Source organism: Chelonia mydas, chromosome 7 (genome assembly GCF_015237465.2).
Source record: "Chelonia mydas isolate rCheMyd1 chromosome 7, rCheMyd1.pri.v2, whole genome shotgun sequence".
NCBI lineage: Eukaryota > Metazoa > Chordata > Testudines > Cheloniidae > Chelonia > Chelonia mydas.
Window position 1 is genome coordinate 80723968 of NC_057853.1, and position 20169 is coordinate 80744136.

A 20169-nucleotide genomic window follows, 5' to 3' on the forward strand; every position below is an offset into this window, starting at 1 on the left:
GCTGTTACGTGCCCAGAACATCTGCTCAGAACTCTGTACTGGCCTTATTTGTGACCAGTTCAAATTAAAGGTTTTGGTGAGAACGTGGAAGCGGGAGTATGTCAGAATAGGCTTTGGAACTCTTAGTGCATGGTAGCAGGGTCTGCACAATGAGTTAACAAGTGGCAAGCTAGTGCGCTCCAGATTCATGCTGCAGCTTGCTGCACACTAACTCGCTGTGTACACAAGCCCTCATATAAATATACAGTAACTTATAAAAATATGATTGAAGTGAAAAAACACATGAGGAATACGGAGAAGGTGGCAGACTGCCTGGGAATCTCCAAAATTTGAAGTCCGTAAAGCTTCAGGCACTGAGGGAGCTGGGAGACGGTTCTTTGCAATGACAGCAAAGTGAGCATGGAACAAACTGCGAAAGGAGTATATAATTTAAAGAGAGTTAGGCACTTGAGAGAGGCCATTTATAGGATACAAAACTGTTCATGGAACTAATTGGACTGTATGGCCCCCTTCCAATGTGAAATGTTACTTTGTACCTAGGTTGGATATAGGATCCAGTAAAATATCAGATTTGCTCAAAGGACTGAGAAAGACACTGTAATGTAGTGAAGTATTGATTAAACAAAAAAAAGCGAAATGTACCTTGCAGTGAATTAACAGATGTGGAGCCTGGAGTACTGTGTATAATTCTGGTCACCGATGTTAAAAGATAAATTCAGACTAGAACAGATGCAGAGAAGGTGATCGTGGGAATGGAGAGTCTATTCTACAAGAGGAGACTGGATGGAATGTTTATAAAGCAAATTTAAATTGTGATTGTAGCACAAGTAAATATACCTGTGCAAATCTAGCTAGCACAGATAACAATCATAGTGAAGACTTGGTGGCACAAGCTTTTGCATGGGCTAGCAACCTGCGTACATATCCAGGGTCCCCAGTGTACTGGTGCTGTGGTAGCTAACCCATGCTGAGGCCTGTGCTGCCATGGCTTCACTACTGTTGTTACTGATAATAGCGCAAGTATACTCTCACCCCATCACACCTTTGTTTGCTCTGTAGACTTACCCTGTAAGAGCTTGGCTTGTTTAGCCAAATACAACAAAGGCTGAAAGAGAGGACATGATTGTTCTCTATGGCCACGTCTACACTACCAGCCGGATTGGCGAGTAGTGATGGATCTATCGGGGATCGATTTATCGCGTCTAGTGTAGACGCGATAGTTCAATCTCCGATTGCTCTGCTGTCGACTCCGGAACTCCACCAGGGCGAGAGGCGGAAGTGGAGTCGACGGGGAAGCGGCGGCCATCGATCCCACTCTGCAAGGACGCGAAGTAGGTGATTCTAAGTTGATCTAAGATACGTCGACTTCAGTTACGCTATTCTCGTAGCTGAAGTTGCATATCTTAGATCGATCCCCCCATAGTGTAGATCAGGCCTATAAATACACAAGGGCAGGGGAGTAAGCACCAAAGGGGCAGAAGAGCTATTTAAGCTAAAAGTCAATGTTGGCACAAAAACAAATGGGTATAAACTGGCCATGAACTAATGCAGACTGAAAATTAGACGGTTTCTAACTATCAGAAGAATGAGATTCTGGAACAGCCTCCTAATAGGACTAGTGGGGACAAATAACCTAACTAATTTTGAGGCAGAGCTTGATAAATTTATGAATGAGATTATATGATAAGATAGCAGGCACGTGGCCTTCATGACCCAGGAGGTCCCATCCAGTGCTGTGCCCTGTGTTCCTATGTTTAGTTTTAATTATTAAAATAATACTTCATTTTCAGCCAGTAAATGTTCATGTAGAAATGTTTATCCATGTCCATCAGCAGAGCACCCGATAGCAATAAAAATGCTGTTACAAATGAAGAGATGTATATCAGATCCCCTGCTTTTTAAAAGAAAAGTTTATTAATATGTGACCTCAGCACTGCATTGTCTGTTACTGTATCTCTGCTGAGAAATGGGAATTGACCACTGGCTTCTGTGTTTGTGTATGAACAAAGTGTGAATTAGCAAAATTCTAACAAATTAGTAATTGTCAAATACGTTAAATGTTTGAGAATCATGTTAGCATTCAACAGTAGTTTGGAGAGCTAACAGGAATTGTAGTACTCACATCTAGGGACAAAACTGACAACTAGTTACAGGAGCAGGGCAAAGAGGGTTGGTAAGCATAGATTCCAATAGTATACAGTAATTGAGTTTGTATAACACCTTTTATCTCAAGAACCTAGCATGACTTGAGTACACCTAATGACACTTCACAACACCCGTGTGAAGGATGAGGATAAATAAAATACTGCTCTGGCTGCGTGTATATCCAAAGAAAGGGGGATCAAATTTAAGACAAAAGAGTTTCCTTAGAGAATTCAGTTATTCCTTTTCAAAGTCTGTCACAACTGTTTATTGTACACAACTATAATATTATTAAAGAGCTAGTTTAGGACAGAGATGCTCAAACTTTGCCCAGATGAGCATGATCTTAGCAACTTGGCCAGAATTCTAAGGAGGCAAAGATAATATGGATAAAATGGAAGACATTGCATTTTCCATAACCTTTAGTATAGAGGCATGTCCTTGAGAAATTGCAAGTCCCGACATGCAATGTTTGGATCAAGATGTGTTGGGGGTTTTTTTAACTCAATGATTTGTTATGCATTTTGGCACATTTGCTGTTGCCTCCACATCTGGACATGTACAACAGATTAAGTGCAGCCAGACATTGAAATGAAATGTTCAGTGATACAATATAAATATCCCTACTCTCTGTACTGATGAATTAATCCACAATGAAATCAGTAAGTAATGGTAAGTAAGCTATACTCCTGGAAATACTCATGAACACGTAATATTACATTTACCACTTTTTTCAGTGCGTTACCCAATAGTTTCTGTTCTTTGCAGAACTCCTCTATGAAAAAAGGTAATGAACTTCCAGGAACTGAAACTCAGCTCTAAACGCACATTGTCTGTGTAACCTACCAACATCGAGGCAGCTCCATTTAATGTTCTAAGACTCCAGTTATATGAGAGTTACCAAACTCTTCACTACTGTTCTGCATATCCATGTAAACTAGCTGGATTATATATAAATAACATTCCTTCTGAACTGTACCATTGTTTGTAATTCCAGGTATGAGAAAATGATTAGTGGAATGTACCTGGGAGAAATCGTTCGCAATATTTTGATTGACTTCACTAAAAGGGGATTCCTGTTTAGAGGTCAAATTTCAGAGTCGTTGAAGACCAGAGGTATCTTTGAAACCAAGTTCCTTTCACAGATTGAGAGGTAAGATTGATACACAGTAGAATTGCTGGAGTTGAAATAGTGCATGTCTAATTTAGTACTGGTGCTTGAGGGGAGGAAACTAGGAGTGCAGTTCAACTCTGCTTGTCATTGGAAGATATCTGTACCATAATCTTCATTAAAGAGCGATGAATATCAGCAGATCGAATTTTTCTAGTATTAAACTGTGATTATACAACATGTGTCCTCATTAACTAAATCTGAACAATTGCTTGGCATTCAATTCTTACTGAAGCACACACTGGTTTGTAAACTGTAAGGCCCTGCTTCTGAAAACATTCATGTATGTGCTTAATTTTATTTGAGTAGCCTTACTGAATTCAATGTCCCCATGTTGCATGAGTAAAGTTGACCCCTAGGCAAATGTTTGCAGGATCAAGGCCTGAATTGAGTAGATCTCAGATTCTTTGTTGTCAAAACTTATACACATTGGTAACTGTTAAATGGCAGATATGTCAGTGATCATGGAAAGCCTTACGTTATTTGACCTATATCTTTTGTGTATATTTACGTAAGATAGGTGTTACTATTTTACTTTTCATACTCTGGTGAGATTTAGGCTAATTGCCTCAGCTTGCAGAATTTTAAACTGTTTAACTTGCCTTTTAACATATGTTTAAAGCTTAATCATGTATTTTTGGCTTCTTTTACCTTTTCTGAAAGTAAGATCCTCTAGCAATTTAGGAATTCTAACATTTATAAAATGCACCATTTTTCCTTTTTAAGTGTCATACAGTAGTTTTACCTGTCCAACTGAATGTGCACATGATAACCTGGAAGGAAAAAAAGATTTATGTCAGATTAGCAAAACTATTTATAGAGCATAATAATGAAATGGGAAGTTCACCTTAGAATTATAGGACTTTTACGTAGGGAAATAGTGGGAGCAGAAATCAGGAGACAGAAAAATGATTTTGTGCTCAAATACTTCTGTAAATACGAGGGAAAATATTTTGTTTTTATTTGTACTAGAGGCCTATAAAGGATGCAAGAAGAATTCTTTAGAAAGTCTTCTCAGTTCATAAGAGTATTTCCAACTAAGGCCATGTCTACACTACAGTAACTCCTGGCTTAATGTTGTAGTTATGTTCCTGAAAAATGTGACTTTAAGTGAATCCAATTTCTCCATAAGATTTAATATAAATGGGGGGAGGGGGTTAGGTTCCAGGGAAATTTTTTTCACCAGACAAAAAACTATATTTTATTTATTTACACACACAGACACACACACACAGTATACGTTTTAAAGAAACAATTTAATACTGTACACAGCAATGATGATTGTGAAGCTTGGTTGAGGTGGTGAAGTTAGAGGGTGGAAGCGTGTAGGATATTTCCCAGGGAATGCCTTACTGCTAAATGATGAACTAGCATTCGGCTGAGCCCTCAAGGGTTAACACATTGTAGCCTCACACTCTACAAGACAGCACGAATGGAGGGAGGGGAGACAGCATGGCAGACAAAGACACACACCCTGTTTGTGGGAGAGAGAGAGAGAGATGCGCATTGCCCCTTTAAGTACGCTGACCCGACTCCAAGTACATTGCCTTTAAAAAGATCAGGAAGTTGAGACAGCAGCTGCAGTCTCTCTGTCCTGAGCCCTGTCCTGTCCTGTACCCACCCTGCTCTATATGGAGAAGGGGTAAGCGGGAGGCAGAAGTAGTGGGGAGGGGGACACCCTGACATTAGTCCCCCGCTTCCCCCCTCCCCTGCACAGCAAGCAGGAGGCTCCCAGGAGCAGCTCAAAGGCAGGAGCAGCACATGGCAGTTGGGGGAGGGACAGCTGAACTGCCAGCAGTTGATAGCCTGCTGTGCGGCTGCTGCACAGGGAACTTAGGGGGGCGGGGAGCTGATGGGGGGGCTGCTGGTTCCAAGCCCCCACCAGATAGCTCCAAGGGGCTGCTCTTCCTGCAAGCAGTGGACAAAGCAGGCGGCTGCCAAACAACCTTATAGAATCATAGACTATCAGGGTTGGAAGGGACCTCAGGAGGTCATCTAGTCCAACCCCCTGCTCAAAGCAGGACCAATCCCCAATTTTTGCTCCATATCCATAAATGGCCCCCTCAAGTATTGAACTCACAACCCTGGGTTTAGCAGGCCAAAGCTCAAACCACTGAGCTATTATAAGGGAGCATTGCACAACTTTAAACAAGCATGTTCCCTAATTGATCAGCAACGTAACCACAAAACATCGTTAACCGGGACGACTTGAAGTGAGGAGTTACTGTACATCTTATGTCAGCAAAACGTACGTTGCTCAGGGGTGTGAAAAAAACACCCTCCTGAGCCATGTAAATTACACCAGCATAAATGGTAGGGTGTACAGCGCTATGTCGGCAGGAGAACTTCTCTTGCTGACATAGCTATTGCTGCTCGTAGGAGATGCTGTAATTATGTTGACGGGATTGCTCTCTAGTTGGCATAGAACGGCTACACGAGAGATCTTACAGTGGCACAGCTGCATTGGTACAGCTGCTGCTGTAAACTCTCTAGTGTAGATATAGCCTGAGTCATAGTGATGGTAATCAAAGATGCTTTTGCTGGTTTTGGTGTTTCATTTTATTGTTTGTAAGTTTTAACACAAAAACAATTTCCTTGTTCTTATTGAATACATACAGTAGTATGTAATAGTAGAGATATAATTATTAATCTAGACTAGCAATAGCTACTCATTGATTATTTGTATTGTACTATTAGTGCCAAGATAGTATGTTGTAAAGTAATTTAAAGGCCACTTGATGTTTCAAGGAAAAGCATAATATAATGGAGACTTATAAATACTTTTTCTCATGGAAATATCCTTTAGAGGAAATGATGAGGGAAGAGACATGCGGAAAAAAATAGTCTATTGAACCAATATTACTTCTAAATAGAATGTGCTGTAATGTTTGCATGACTCTTTATATGATTATTGGTGCTTGAATGCAGCAGCATAGGGTGGAGAAATGAGCTCAAGATTGTGAGACACTCTTGTGAGTTCTAACCTGGCTCCAACAGCAAATACTTGCCAGATGTGCCTATGATGCTTTGGTGGTTCATCCAGACCAATAAGAGGTTCTGTCAGTGCCTGCTCTGTAACCTTGGGGACCTCTGTGTTAATGCAGCTATGGTTCAGAGCCCTGACATCAGGAGCATGCCCACAACACAGTGGTCTCACCCTGGCTTCCACCAGTCCAGTCACTCTTTGCAGGGTGACACCCAACAATTCTTCTAGTCCTGAGTCTCCTCAAAACTGTCTCACCTGCAGTGTCCTGTCCCTCTTATTGGGTGCTCACAGAGGTAACACCAAGTTTTCTAGTACACACAACAGCTTGTTAGCCCAGCTGGGTTTATACCCAGCACTGAGATAGCTTGTAGTAAAACTGAGAATAAGCTTATTGACAAAGAACATGGATTTAAGGGATTTCAAGTAAGAGCAAAAGAGATAGGAAAGGGTTATAAACAAAACAAAAATAACACTTAATTCTAGCAAGAAGAAGCGCAGCTTTATGCAGTTTCTTGCTCACTCCAAACTGCCAGTATTCTCAGACCTGTTTTAACAGGAGGATTCAGCTTTTATAGGTACAAGGCACTGTCTTCTTTGTTCTCTCAGGTGATGGATTATTCCAATGTTTCCTCCCCCACCTTATATTACCCCGAAGTTTCTTGTCTCTGTTTCAAGAGCCAGGAAGGCTTCCTGGGTGTACAGACTCTATCCCCCATTGTCATCACCCCCACTTTTTAGCTGGTGGCTTTGTTTACCTTATATGTAAATGTACTTTTCATTGTCCTCTGTGATCAAGTGGGTCAGACAAGTAAATACATGTTCCTTTGTCTAGGGCAGGCTGGGATTTATGGGCTGCCTGTCAAACGCATTTTAAGGACATTGTTTCATCCTACATTTATAACTCATTCTACTCACCCCATACATACATCACACAATGGTTTTGGGACCAGCGTGTCTCCAGTTTGCATATGATACTTTGCACAACATCTTTCAGATACAGATTATGACAGTAGTGTGTTGGGGCAATGAGTGTGTCAGGCCTAATGTGAGTCATGGTATGGTGTGCCCTCTGCCCATTGGCATTCATGGGCTCCTAAGCTCACCGTGCCTCACAGAGGGATTGTGAGAATTTATTACTTGTAAATTGTTGTATAAATACTAAATATTGTTCTTGTTAAAGGGTTCATTCAGTAACCTGGTCAAACATCTTGTTCTCCTTTCTTTTCAGTGACAGGTTAGCATTGCTTCAGGTACGAACAATCCTCCAGCAGCTGGGCTTGAATGGTACCTGTGATGACAGTATAATTGTAAAGACGGTTTGTGGAGCAGTATCGAGAAGAGCAGCTCAGGTGTGTGGAGCTGGAATGGCTGCGGTTGTAGATAAAATAAGAGAGAACAGAGGATTAGACCACCTGGAAGTAACAGTTGGTGTAGATGGGACTCTGTATAAACTACATCCACAGTAAGTATTATTTTTCTCTGCATCTGTTTGCAATAAGTGCTTCATTGCTGTAGGTTTGGTCTTTCTCTGAAGTGTCAGATACTGGTCTCTGTTAGAGGAAGAATAGTCATTTTAATTAATAGCAAGCAAAAACAGAGCTTGAAAAACAATTATGGTTGGAGCTTTATACGGGGAATAAGAGACTGTAAAAGGAATAATAAAGCACAAATAGTTAGCAGTAGTATGCCAAATAAAAAGTAATAAAACTCATTAAATAAGTTGGTCAGAAATACAGGCGAGAGCAATAGGGCCATTGAATAGGGAAGAAAACAAAGAATTATTGCTTCCTGAAAAAGAAATGACAGAAGAATTAAATGGTTTCTTTGCATCAGAGTTTGATATTGCAACTTTGGAGGGTGTTTGTGTGTAGTAGTGAGGAAGAACTGTAGAGACTGACATTAATGAAACAGTGGTAGGCAAAAATAAAGGAATACAAAACAGATTACTTCCATGAAAGATATGGCATAAGCTATCAAATAGCTGAGCCATGAACTGCTGCTAAGTTAATAATGGTATTGCAGTAGTGTCTAGATGCCCCAGTCAGGGTTTGGAACACCATTGTGCTAGGCACTGTCCACACAGATGGAATGAAGAGACAGTCTAGAGATGATACAGTGTGTAAACTGCTGTGGATCTGTGAAAGGTAAATTATGTTGGAAAATGTCATGACTTTTGCAGGGCTGTGAGGAACCAGTAGATTCAGTATATCTCGACAGTCAAATGTGGACCTGACAGATTATCATATGAAGTATCTAATAGTGGGGGTAGATAATAAATTAGTAAAATGCTAGTGATTCTCAACTCATGCTTTTTGTAAACATGTAGTTTAGGGTCTAGGTCATATATTGCCCATAACTTGCATATTTTTGAAAATATATATATATACATTTATGGGTTCCCAAATCCCCTGCTTGCATCACCCCACTCCCTGCTGTGACATTCTGGGGTGCAGTCAGAGAGGAGAGCTCCTAGGATTACTGTGATATTCCAGGGTGTAGTCCAGACCAATGAGGGGCTGTCAGCCCCGCCCTGCAAACTTGGGTGCCTCACAATGCTTTGTAGCTCCCACCTGAGCCATCCACAACAGCCTTCCAGCATGCAGGTAACACCCTGAGTGTCTGTATATAGCTGCAGCCTGCCAGCCACACATCAGTCACACTCTGGCTTCCACCAGCCTGGGTTACCACTTGCAGGGTGACCTGAACACACTCCCAGTCTGGGTTTTCCCCCAAAATGTCTGTTCTGCACTGTCCTGCCCTCTCCTGGGCAGTCAGACACATTCGGTTCATTGCCTCTCTAAGGGGATCCATATACAACAGTTTGTCTCCCTAAATGGAGTTGCCCATACAGTTCACAACAGTGAATTAGTTTTGATTAAAGAATAAAATAAAACAAGTTTAACTGCAAAGAGAGAGGTTTTAAGGTAGTACGTGTGTAAGGCATTAAAGTCAGAAATGGTTACAAGAGAAATAAAGATAACGCCCTTTCTAGGACTAAAACTTAACAAACTAGACTTGGTTTTAAGGTGAAGTCTAATACCGCATGTTTCCAGTAACATTGCTGACAAAACTCTCAGGCCAGGACCAGTGGCTGTTTCTTTTGTTGTCTTAGGTGAAAGAGGGAGAGATGGATAGGGAGAGATATCTTGGGGAGTTTTTCCGCCCTCTTTTATAGTCCAGTCCTCCTTTGAAATGCATTTTTCCGAGGGTTACTCCTAGATAAATTTCATTCCTGCTGGGAGGTTGGAGTTATGGAGTATTGTAGTGAAAGAGGTTTCATACAGATCTGTTTGTTCCTGCACTCCCCTCCTTGCCAAAAAAATGGCCACTTGATAGGTGATTGCTCATCAACTTCGATGACACCTGGCTAGAGACGTCAGCTTGTTCTTTCTCTTTTAGAGAATGGTTTACTCCGACTTGTCTGTTAAACATATTTCAGACCTAATTTCAGCTTCTGTTTATAACTTTACACATAATGTTACTACACACGTTTCATCATGATATTAATGACCACTGAGTTATAAGTTTTCAAATGATACCTCGCAAGGCATATTTTGTACAAAGATTATTACAGTAGTGTGTAGGGTGTGACTACAGGGGTGCATTTGGTCACAATTACCTCATAGCAGCAGTGGTGGGAGGCAGGAGCAAGCAGCCCAGGTGGTAAAGACAACTCTTCATCAGCTGTGGGGCTTAAGGGAGCTTCCCCATCGACCTCCCAGAGCCAGTGACTGTATGGAGAGGTAGGATCAACTCCTAAGTCTCAGTCTTGCATTAATGATGGTAGGAGGGAAGGGCAGAGGTAGTATATGTTCAGGCAACCATGCTCCCTACAGCTAAGGGGTGGAACTAAATAGTTATCATTTAAACTGCTTTTCCTTTCATAGCTGCCATTGTTATATTGTCTCCCAATCACCTGCACTCTCCAGCAATGTTCTTCATCCCTCTTTATGTGCCTAGCCAGTGTTCAGAATTTTGTTGGACTATGTTCCTCATGGCAGAATCCTGTAGCGATGCTGTCGCCCAGGGATGGATGCTGAATTACACTTACATCCGTATCTGTTTGTTTTGTAGCTTTTCAAGGATCATGCACCAAACAGTAAAGGATCTTGCACCAAAATGCAATGTGACATTCCTCCTTTCGGAAGATGGCAGTGGGAAAGGAGCAGCTCTCATTACTGCTGTGGGATGTAGACTTCGTGATGCTGAGCAAAACTAAACTCCAGAACACTGGCTTTAATTCTGCCTTTCGAGCACTTTCTTATAAAGCAGCGACTCTGTAGTCTGAACTGGTAGAAGACCAGAATTCACTGCTTTATTGAAAAATACAACTAATGACATAAAAAATAGGATACAAACTAGAGTGTGTGCTGTTGATAATATCACCCATCTCTGGACCCCCAATCTGCATGTTTCTTTTCCACCTCGTTGGCACATACATTCCCCATCTCTAGGTCATTAAAACCAGTTTATTATTTATGCAGCTGTCAAAATAAGTTATTGTTTGAGATAAAATTACAGTCAAATGATATACATTAATGAGCTACTTTTACTTCATATGAAATGTATTCGCTCCAGCAGATACTATGTCCATGTTAAATGCACCACTGATATGCTGAACATAAAATCAAGGTGTTTATGCTTATAGAAGCAGAAATAATAATTCCCTCCTGCATTTCTGCCCAATGTTGTTTCACTTAAAATGACTCTGGAAATATTACAGTGTGTCAGCACTGGGTGCTCACGTAACTGTACAGTGGGACTTAGAATATGATTTATTTGCCTCCAGTTTTATTACAGTAAAAGTAAATGGCACCGTCCCACAAATCTGGTATCACTGGCATTTCCCATTGCTTCTGTGAATAGTGTTGTGTTATGAAGTACAATAAGTATTGTTTAAAGAGGAAAATCCTTACTAGTAAAATCAAGTGATTGATTGGGGTAATCCAAATCTCTGGACATAGAAATCTGTGGTCCTTAGCAGATTTTGCTGTATTCTTCAGAGTCTAAGATTTCTTGTAAAAGTTTTCTATCCCTTTTTTACTAAATAAATCAGCACACTGCTGCTGTTTTGCTGAATCTATAGCTAAACAGACTGAAACAGCATAATACAGAAATGTAAAATTCCCCTTCTTACTTTAAAGAGTTTTTTATTTTTTTGTTTTTGTTTTGTTTTGGTTTTTTTTGCTTCAAAGCAAGTTTTAATGTTTAAACACCTTCTCAAAACACAAACACCCAGCTAAAGTTAATGATCCTAAGGAAATACCAGGGTCTGGCTTTGGTTTGGACGTTAAGGAACCACACAAACAGTGCCAGGCCCAGTTATTCTATGGACTGAAACAACAACGACAAAGATTATATACATACTTCGTATCCCTTCCTATGTTGAGTCGATTCTGTCATTGTAAGTAGTTAGCCAGTCTATTTTTTTTAAACCAAGAAGCAAGTTAAGCCAAGCTACATTAAATAACTTTTGCATGTCATACTTTTTTCCTGCCAAAAAAAGGAGAGTCCTCTGTAGTTAATTCCTCCTTTTCTACCAAAAATGAATTGAGGTCTCTGCAGCTTGCTCTTCCCTCTTCCTGTGTCACCCCCAAGATTTGGATTGCCCTAGTTATTGGTAACATTTCACTATGCACTGTGGTTGAATGTTGTAAGGTAACGTGAGTCACAAATAGTACTTGCAGCTTTATGTGTGTGTGTCTACCTGAAGAATTGCATGCCTAACTGGTTTTGCAAAGGTAGAAAGTCTTTTTACTTTGCACACTAGTAATAGTTATACTAGTGTTAAGTGATATTTGTGAAAATATTAAACTTTTTTTGATGTGTGTTAACTGGTGTCCCGTGATTCTTTCTGGAAGAGGCTCTGTTGGATGATGGTTTGGTACTTTGCAAAGTCTGCTGTTTTATAAAGGTATAAAACCTAATCACAGCGATGTCCGAGGTTTTTATATTCCTATGTACTCTATTACTAAGGAGGAGTTCACAGGCATGACAAAGACTTGGCCTATTGTATTAAAGCAAACCTGCTTAGAAATACATTTGGCCAGCTGTTCAGTCCTGGGTATAATAGATGCACCTCTGCAAAACTGCACATACTCTTATGGAGTCCACAACCTCCTTGTTTGTGCACACCATCTGACATTTGCACACCCACATATGTCAGGTAATTACATACATTCACTGGTTTGCATATGCAGTTACCTGATTTGTATGTTGAAATGTCAGTTTGTATGCACAAATGTTGAGCTCTCGCAGGTGTGCCAATTGTGCCTCTAGTTGAAACTATATAACTCATAATCTCTGCACAGCTGTCAGCCTGCCAAGCCCAGGTATGCATCTATAATCCAAAACGATAGACAAAATAAAGTGAGAAGCTTGCTATGCTGAACAAGGTTTTTGTTTGCTTGTTAGTGTAAGTCATTTTAATTTCACAAATCTTATTTATGATATCGGCAATCTTTTGGAGATGGCTTGAGCCATAAAATTAGGATCTGACTTTTGAACACTAGTAAATGTGGGTCTGTTTGAATCTGAGAATTTGGTTCAATATACAGAGACTGAATGGCAGCAAAATTCAAATCTGGATCAAAGGTTAGATTGTGAAACCTCTTCCCCTAAATTTGGAGGTGCTTGGTTATGTGGATTTTTGGTTGGGCCAATCTTCATAATTTATACTAAAAATGGGATGACAATAAGCATGGAGGTGGCTTTGTGTTTATAACAGTGGAACTTTCCTTGTCATGGAGGATAGTTAATATGAGATAAGAAGCCCTAGTTCTTTTCTAAGCAGAAGATGGACGTATGCAGACTTTAATCTCTAAACTGCTTCTTACCCCTGAGAAGTGTGTTAAGAGTGAAGTGCAAGTCTTGACTGTATTTTAAAAAATGTCTTAAATTCCATGTCGACCAAGCACTAATTGAGATGTCTTACAGTGCATTATTTAAAGGTTTGTGGCTTGAAGAATAAAACTATGATCCTTACTTTGTAAGATGTTTGTTATATAAAAATGATCATATAAACCTTATTTCAAGGGAAAAGTGTCATTTACATACCTATGTTATGCTGTCATCTGCTCATACTGCTACAGTTGAAGGTCCTTTAGTGTTTCTCTTACAACGGTCTCATCAGCATTTTAATGTTTTAAAACAAGCAATTTTTGTTCTTTTTAAATTAGCAGAAGGCAAAAATAAAGAGTTTCCTAATTTCTGAAACTGTTTTGTGCTTTTTGTTTCTTCATTTTGTTGGAATGACAAGATTCTTCAGACAATTTTTCCTTAATGAATACAACGGACTCCTTTTTTGGTATTTAAAAACAGAAATAACTTTAAATAGCAGTTCTCAGTAACTGGATATTTTAACTGCAGTTTAATATTTAATCATTTCTATATACATTGTGAAGGATTTTATTTATTATTATGGAGAGCCATCTTCTTCTTACCTCATGAATTGCTATAAATAATGTAACCTGCCTTACACTCTACCGTCTTATTGCTGTGCCTACAGAATGATGGGGAAAGAGTCTCCACTTTCAATGATTGCATCAGTGACGTGACATATCTTACCAGAGATCGTATTCTGATTCCTGCATAGAAATTTAGCGATGTCTTCTAAAACTGAAGAAATTATTCTCCAAATATGAACCAGAAACAGGCTAACAAAAAACTTCAGTGATCTGATCCATCAGAAAATAGCTGCAACCTTCATAGCAATACAGGTCAAGGAAGGATGGTGATGCTAGCTCTGCAACATGCTATCCCAGCCCTTCAAGAAAAAGAGCAACTGACACCCAGAAGGGTAATCTATATCCCACTCTCTCAATACAGCAACCCTTCAGTTCCTTACTAGGGTATTGTAGAGCTGTTTAGTAGGAGGAGAACTCAAGTTAGCCACCTAAAGTGCAAACAATCTGGTTATATGTCAAGAAGAGATGGAAGATGAACTAGCTTTCTGGAAGAATGGACACAGTCATGGTGGATTCTCCATCACTGACCATTTTAAAATCAAGATTGGATGTTTTTCTAAAAGATACATTCTAGGAATTATTTTGGATCACAATGGTCCCTTCTGGCCTTGGAATCTGAAATGGTTGGTAAGTACAGTAAGTGAACTAGTGCTCTCAGTTTAGCTGCTTTTATCAATGCAGGTTAAGGTGTCCTTAACATCCACGTAGAGACAGTTTAACATCATTACAGTTAAGTTAGCTGGGTCATGTTGTAGCTGAGGAAGGGACAACTAACACAATTGTGAAGAGGTTATAGGGTGTTAATGGGGCTTTCCAGTAGTGTTAATCTAACTCAGTTGAAAAAAGCACCTTTTTGCATCATCTAGGGGTAGACCCATAATGATGTGTAACTCAGGCTTGCGATGACTAAGAGCACTGACAAATTTCTTTAGCAGAGAATCTCTCCTAAATTGCTTTTATTTCCTGTAGCAGAAAGAATCATGATGGTTCTTGTTAAACAAAGCTGTCTTCATTTCAGTTTCTTTCAGAAACTGCTAATCAATGTGTGTGTGTATTTAGTAGCATCACTATAGGTGGCTTCTTTTCCAGCTCCCATTCATTTTCTTAAAATAATGGTAAACCCTTGCATGCCCCCCAAAACCAGCTAAATAATGTCCAGATTAAACATCTTGAATGGTAGTGTACTGTTTAAAAACCCTATTTCTTACTGCAGTTACCCATCATGTGCTACAGTCTGCTGGGAATTAGTGCCACCAGAAATAGCCTTGTCTGTCACATGTGGATGAGAAATGCTGTCTCTGGAAAAATCAAGCTGTCTAGTCAAGGGACAGCTGACGAGGAAGAGCTTTTGGGAATTTTTTTAAATCTTTAAAAACAAAAACGAATCTTTGAAAGATGTGGGCAGGAGAGAGACAGTGCCAAACTGCAGTTACAGTGGTGTGAACCCATGGAACAATGGGGTCACACTAGTGTAATTTTTAGCAGAATTTTCTACAGGGTGCATAAGTGGGATTATTAGGCAGATATTGAAGAGGAACCCATCCATTCCCCTACCTAAAACAAAACTGGGAAGGAAAATGATGTCCTTGTCTACTCTTTCAATTTTATTTACAACATGGCTTCATTACTCTTTAGTCATTATGGGCTTGATTATAGCCCACTAAAGTCAATAGAAAGAAATCCCATTGATGCAAATGGGGTTTGGACAAGGCCTTAGTAAATCTATTTTTGCGAATGAAGAGATTCTGAGCCTTTAGGGCTTTTCTCACCTTGGTAAAACTTGGAAGTAACACAAATTAAAGTAGCAAGTGAGATTGCTTTTCCCCTTCCTTATTTTTTATTTTCCAAAGTTCACATCCATCCATTCACATTGCACATGATACAAGCAAACCGAAACAAACAAAACAATATCATGCATGTAACTGGATGTGTGTATATATAAGTATAAACAATATATATCTGTATAACATTCACTCTCAAACTAGTCTTTTGATTAAATGATTGAAACATATAGTCATTTGTTAAAATGTTTGATATTTCACCCAATTTCTAAAATGGTGGTTGGACAAGTAACTGAAAATCTGAACATTCTTCAAGACTGTTGCATATATTGACTTTTATAAACAGGCAATCAAACTACAGATTAATGTACTGTGTAATGAAATGTATAGTGAAGTCTAAGTATTTCACTAGCCTACTGTTTGTGGGTGTGGATTTTCAACTCTCCTCCTGGAACTACCTTGTTTTCAAACTGCTCTTCAAACACTGCTTGCAAGTGAGCATCTATGATGTCACCGTTTATCACTGTGAATGCTGGGGACCTGGCAGTGCATCAGAAGTCTTTTCTTTGCTTCCCACACACTCAGGGACTCCAGCTAGATATGTATCCTATTTCCACTGCTTAGGAAATGGGCCTCAGGAAATGTCTTCATATTTTCAGTTGCACTAAGCCTAGAAGTTTTGTTTCTTTCTCCTCCTTCTTTCTCTTTTCCCATTGCTCCAGATGAGCAGAGGAGGAGGAGGAGGGGGAGGTGCTAGTCCTCTAATCCCCATCCAGCCCAACACTTCATAGCTACCAAGCTTTTAGAGCAAAGGTGGAGTATTTCCAAATGACTGACAAACTGGAGGCTGTAATAGAAAAGAAGGAGCTAAGTCTCACCAGGTGTTCCATTTACAGTCACGGTAAGGCTCTTTAATATTAAAGAACACTGCTTATGATAGAGAAGGTGCGTCTATTCTAAACCCTTATCAGTCACTCACTGTGTTTTGTATGTCTTGAATTTATTGTGCTTAATATCTTAAACTTTTAACATTGCCTCATTCCCCTATTCACCCTTGCTTTTTTATTTTTAATATGGGGGAGGAGAAATGGTGTGGATAACTAACATGGGAAGGGAGCTGAGATGTGTGTAGGAGTGGGAGTAAATGAGTTAGGCAGTCAGGGTGCTTGGATGATCAAAGTGGCTGTGCCAATTCAGGGCAACCACATATGCATTTCCCCTCAGTGGTCCAGGAAGGGAACCCACTCTCAGGCTTCTTGCTCCTGCAGCCGTTGCCTTTCTTGGGTGGAGATACACGTCTTTCTCTCTTCTGACTGGGATATTTCCAGGCCCTACAGGTCCCTGCCTTCACTGTTGTCAAAGTTCCTTCCCCACTCTGAACTCCAGAGTACAAATGTGGGGACCTGCATGAAAGACCCCCTAAGCTTATGCTTACCAGCTTAGGTTAAAAACTTTCCCAAGGTACAAACTTTGCCTTGTCCTTGAACCGTATGCCGCCACCACTAAGCGTTTTAAACAAAGAACAGGGAAAGAACCCACTTGGAGATGTCTTCTCCCACAAAATATCCCCCCAAGCCATACACCCCCTTTCCTGGGGAAGGCTTGATAATAATCCTCACCAATTGGTACAGGTGAACACAGACCAAACCCTTGGATCTTAAGAACAATGAAAAATCAATCAGGTTCTTAAAAGAAGAATTTTAATTAAAGAAAAGGTAAAAGAATCACCTCTGTAAAATCAGGATGGTAAATACCTTAGAGGGTAATCAGATTCAAAACATAGAGAATCCCTCTAGGCAAAACCTTAAGTTACAAAAAGACACACAAACAGGAATATACATTCCCTCCAGCACAGCTTATTTTGCCAGCCATTAAACAAAAGAAAATCTAATGCATTTTCTAGCTAGATTACTTACTAACTTAACAGGAGTTGGAATGCTTCCATTTCTGATCTGTTCCTGGAAAAAGCATCACACAGACAGACAGAACCCTTTGTTTCCCCCCGCCTCCAGATTTGAAAGTATCTTGTCCCCTCATTGGTGATTTTGGGTCAGTTGCCAGCGAGGTTACCTTAGCTTCTTAACCCTTTACAGGTGAGAGGGTTTTGCCTCTGGCCAGGAGGGATTTTATAGCACGGTATACAGAAAGGTGGTTACCCTTCCCTTTATATTTATGACAACTGTTATTCCCAGCAGAGACAGAGTGCCTAGACAAACCTGCTTGTTTTCTCTTCAAAGACAGTTAACAGGTGTAATTGCTACAGTTACAAGTTACCACACAGCACTTCCTATGCAAGCCTACTTTATTCTTGAAGTGGTAAGATTACAGAGAAAATATTAAAAACAGTAAAAGGACCTACACAAATGCTAATAAGCTTACCAGAGATCACCCCAACCCTAACATGGACTCTGGCAGCAGCAGACCTTCAACTCCCCACTCAAGGGGAGTCCTTGTGGTTCCAAGTTCATTACAGCTTGGGATCAGAACAAGCACACAGTCTAACCGGGCCTCAGCTGCCCACGTCGTGCCAAGCCTTCCCTAAGAATTGGGGATCTCTGTGGATAGGGGGTCCTGTCCATTCAGTGGATGAGGAAAAAGCCCCTGAGCCTGTTTAAAACCAGGCTATTTGTCCAAAAATCCTTTGTCTGTTGGTCCCTGGAGAATCAAGTTTAAACTAGTATGTGCAAATCTCTCCAGGGGTCTGGCTTTAAAGGGCTGAAATGTAATTTCTCTGGTTAGTTTCCTCCTCTTACTAGAGCAGGTACATACAATGCCGCAAAAGTACATACACAATTGTATTTTTAATTCAATGGACTCCAAAGGTATGAACCCTAATTCAATAAGGTTTAACCTAATAAAGTTCATTCAGGATATCATAAAAAACTGTCAATCTGTTACAGTGCTTTGTTGGGTTAGAAGGATTAAAACAGTTCTCTGCGTGGACTATTCATTTTATATTAAACCTAGCTTCTAGCAGTGGTTGCATTTGCATGTATGTGTTAACTTGAGGCATGGGCTGGGGACATACCATCCCTACTAAATGTTGTTAGTCATACTAACAAGCAATTCTCAGCCAGTGAATCAGATGAAATACATTTGAAATAACTGCTAGTAAGGAGGGAGATGATCTAGCTGTACAGATTCTGCCTCGAGAGGTTTCTTCCTCCAGTTGTGAAGAACTCGGACAGAACTATTGTGCTCCTGAGAAAGATGAAGCTTGAGTGACATTGGCTGTTATCTTTCAGTTTAATATGTTTCCTTCAGTGCACAAGTACTGTTACAAGCCCATATGACGTTTGAATGGGAGACAGCATGGCCAATACATAGAGCACTGGACTGGGAGTTAGGAGATCTGTGTTCTGCATCCAGCATTGCCAGTGAAACTGGTGTGGGTACATGGGTAAAACCTTCTTGTGCCACCATGTCTTCACCTGTAAATTAGGGATAATTATATTTTCATTTGCAAAATGCTTTGAGATCTGCAGAGGATCTTGGAGGCTCAGGTGCTTTATTCTGTTAACATGGGTGTTAATTAATGTGCACGTTGGTAACTTATGTTTTGCTTGTGTAATAATGGCTATTAAATGTTTAATTTCTGTGATAAGTTTATAAAGCAATGATGTTGAGATTTGGGTCCTACTTCCTATAAATAAGAATTCCAGCAATAAAGATTCTTTAAGGAATGGCTTCCCAATTTATATTGATAAACTATAAGGCCGTATCAAAACAAAGGCCCAAACACCCCAGAACTCTGGAAAAGTTCAAAGCCAAACTTTGCAGCTTGGGTCGAGCTCTAATTTATGGTTTATAATTTGTCTTAGTTACATCTCCTACGGCCCAGTCCGGCAATCTCATCGGAGCGGGTGTACTCCTGATCGGTGTGAGTGAGGGTCCAGCTGAATGGATCTGATTGTGGAACTGGGACCTATAGCAGTATGCTGGTTCTTCTCCATAGAAAAGTTTCTTAAAAAACAGAAAAAGGAAGGACATTTCCATCAGGATTTTTTTTATTTAACCCTTTTGTTCACCCAATTTGGCTATTCCCCCCGCCGCCGCCACTTTTTAAATTGAATTCTTCCCTATTATGATTTTCAATTCTGGAATGGGCTGATATGAAATTCTTAGCTCAGTGATGGTCTTTGGAGAATACGTGGCTGTGCAGCTTACAGACACTGTAGCAGGGTGTGGGTAGAGGTGTGTGAAGAATTGATTTTCCAATTATTTGGGAGTTTATCAACACCAAATTCAGCTTGGGTCAAACCAAGACTGAATTTTTTTAGAATTTTTGGTGAGTGGAAAAATCAGAAAACCCTGTCTTGGGGCAAAGGAAATATTGATTTCAGACATTTTAACCACGTATTTAATTAATTAATTTGGATAAAGGTACAGAAAGCGAGGAGCTAGATTCACAAAAGAGAGGAGGAGATGGCTAGGCCACTTACCTGGGGAACCGCATTTGAATTCCTACTCTGGAGCAGGGACTTGAACCCAGCTTTGTTTTCTCCAAACTAAACACCAGGCAACTGGTTGCCCACTTTGTATGAAATACTTGGCTAGCCAGAGAGAGAGAGAGTGAGAGAACGCAAGAGAATGATTGTATAGCCAGGTAGCTGCTCGCACGTT

The 20169-nt window shown here is 40.2% G+C and overlaps 1 protein-coding gene across 2 annotated transcripts in view; it reads left to right on the forward strand.

Moving 5' to 3' along the window:
- The window catches only part of LOC102934001 (hexokinase-1), a 68390-nt gene extending 56257 nt beyond the window's left edge, over positions 1–12133 (forward strand). For both annotated transcript variants that reach the window (XM_007054654.4, XM_027834907.3), the window contains 3 exons: positions 3140–3295; positions 7528–7761; positions 10374–12133. In XM_007054654.4, coding sequence (XP_007054716.2) covers positions 3140–3295; positions 7528–7761; positions 10374–10518 — 535 coding nt within the window. In that variant the 3' untranslated portion in view covers positions 10519–12133. The remainder of the gene's footprint in view (positions 1–3139; positions 3296–7527; positions 7762–10373) is intronic.
- Positions 12134–20169: the final 8036 nt, after the last annotated feature.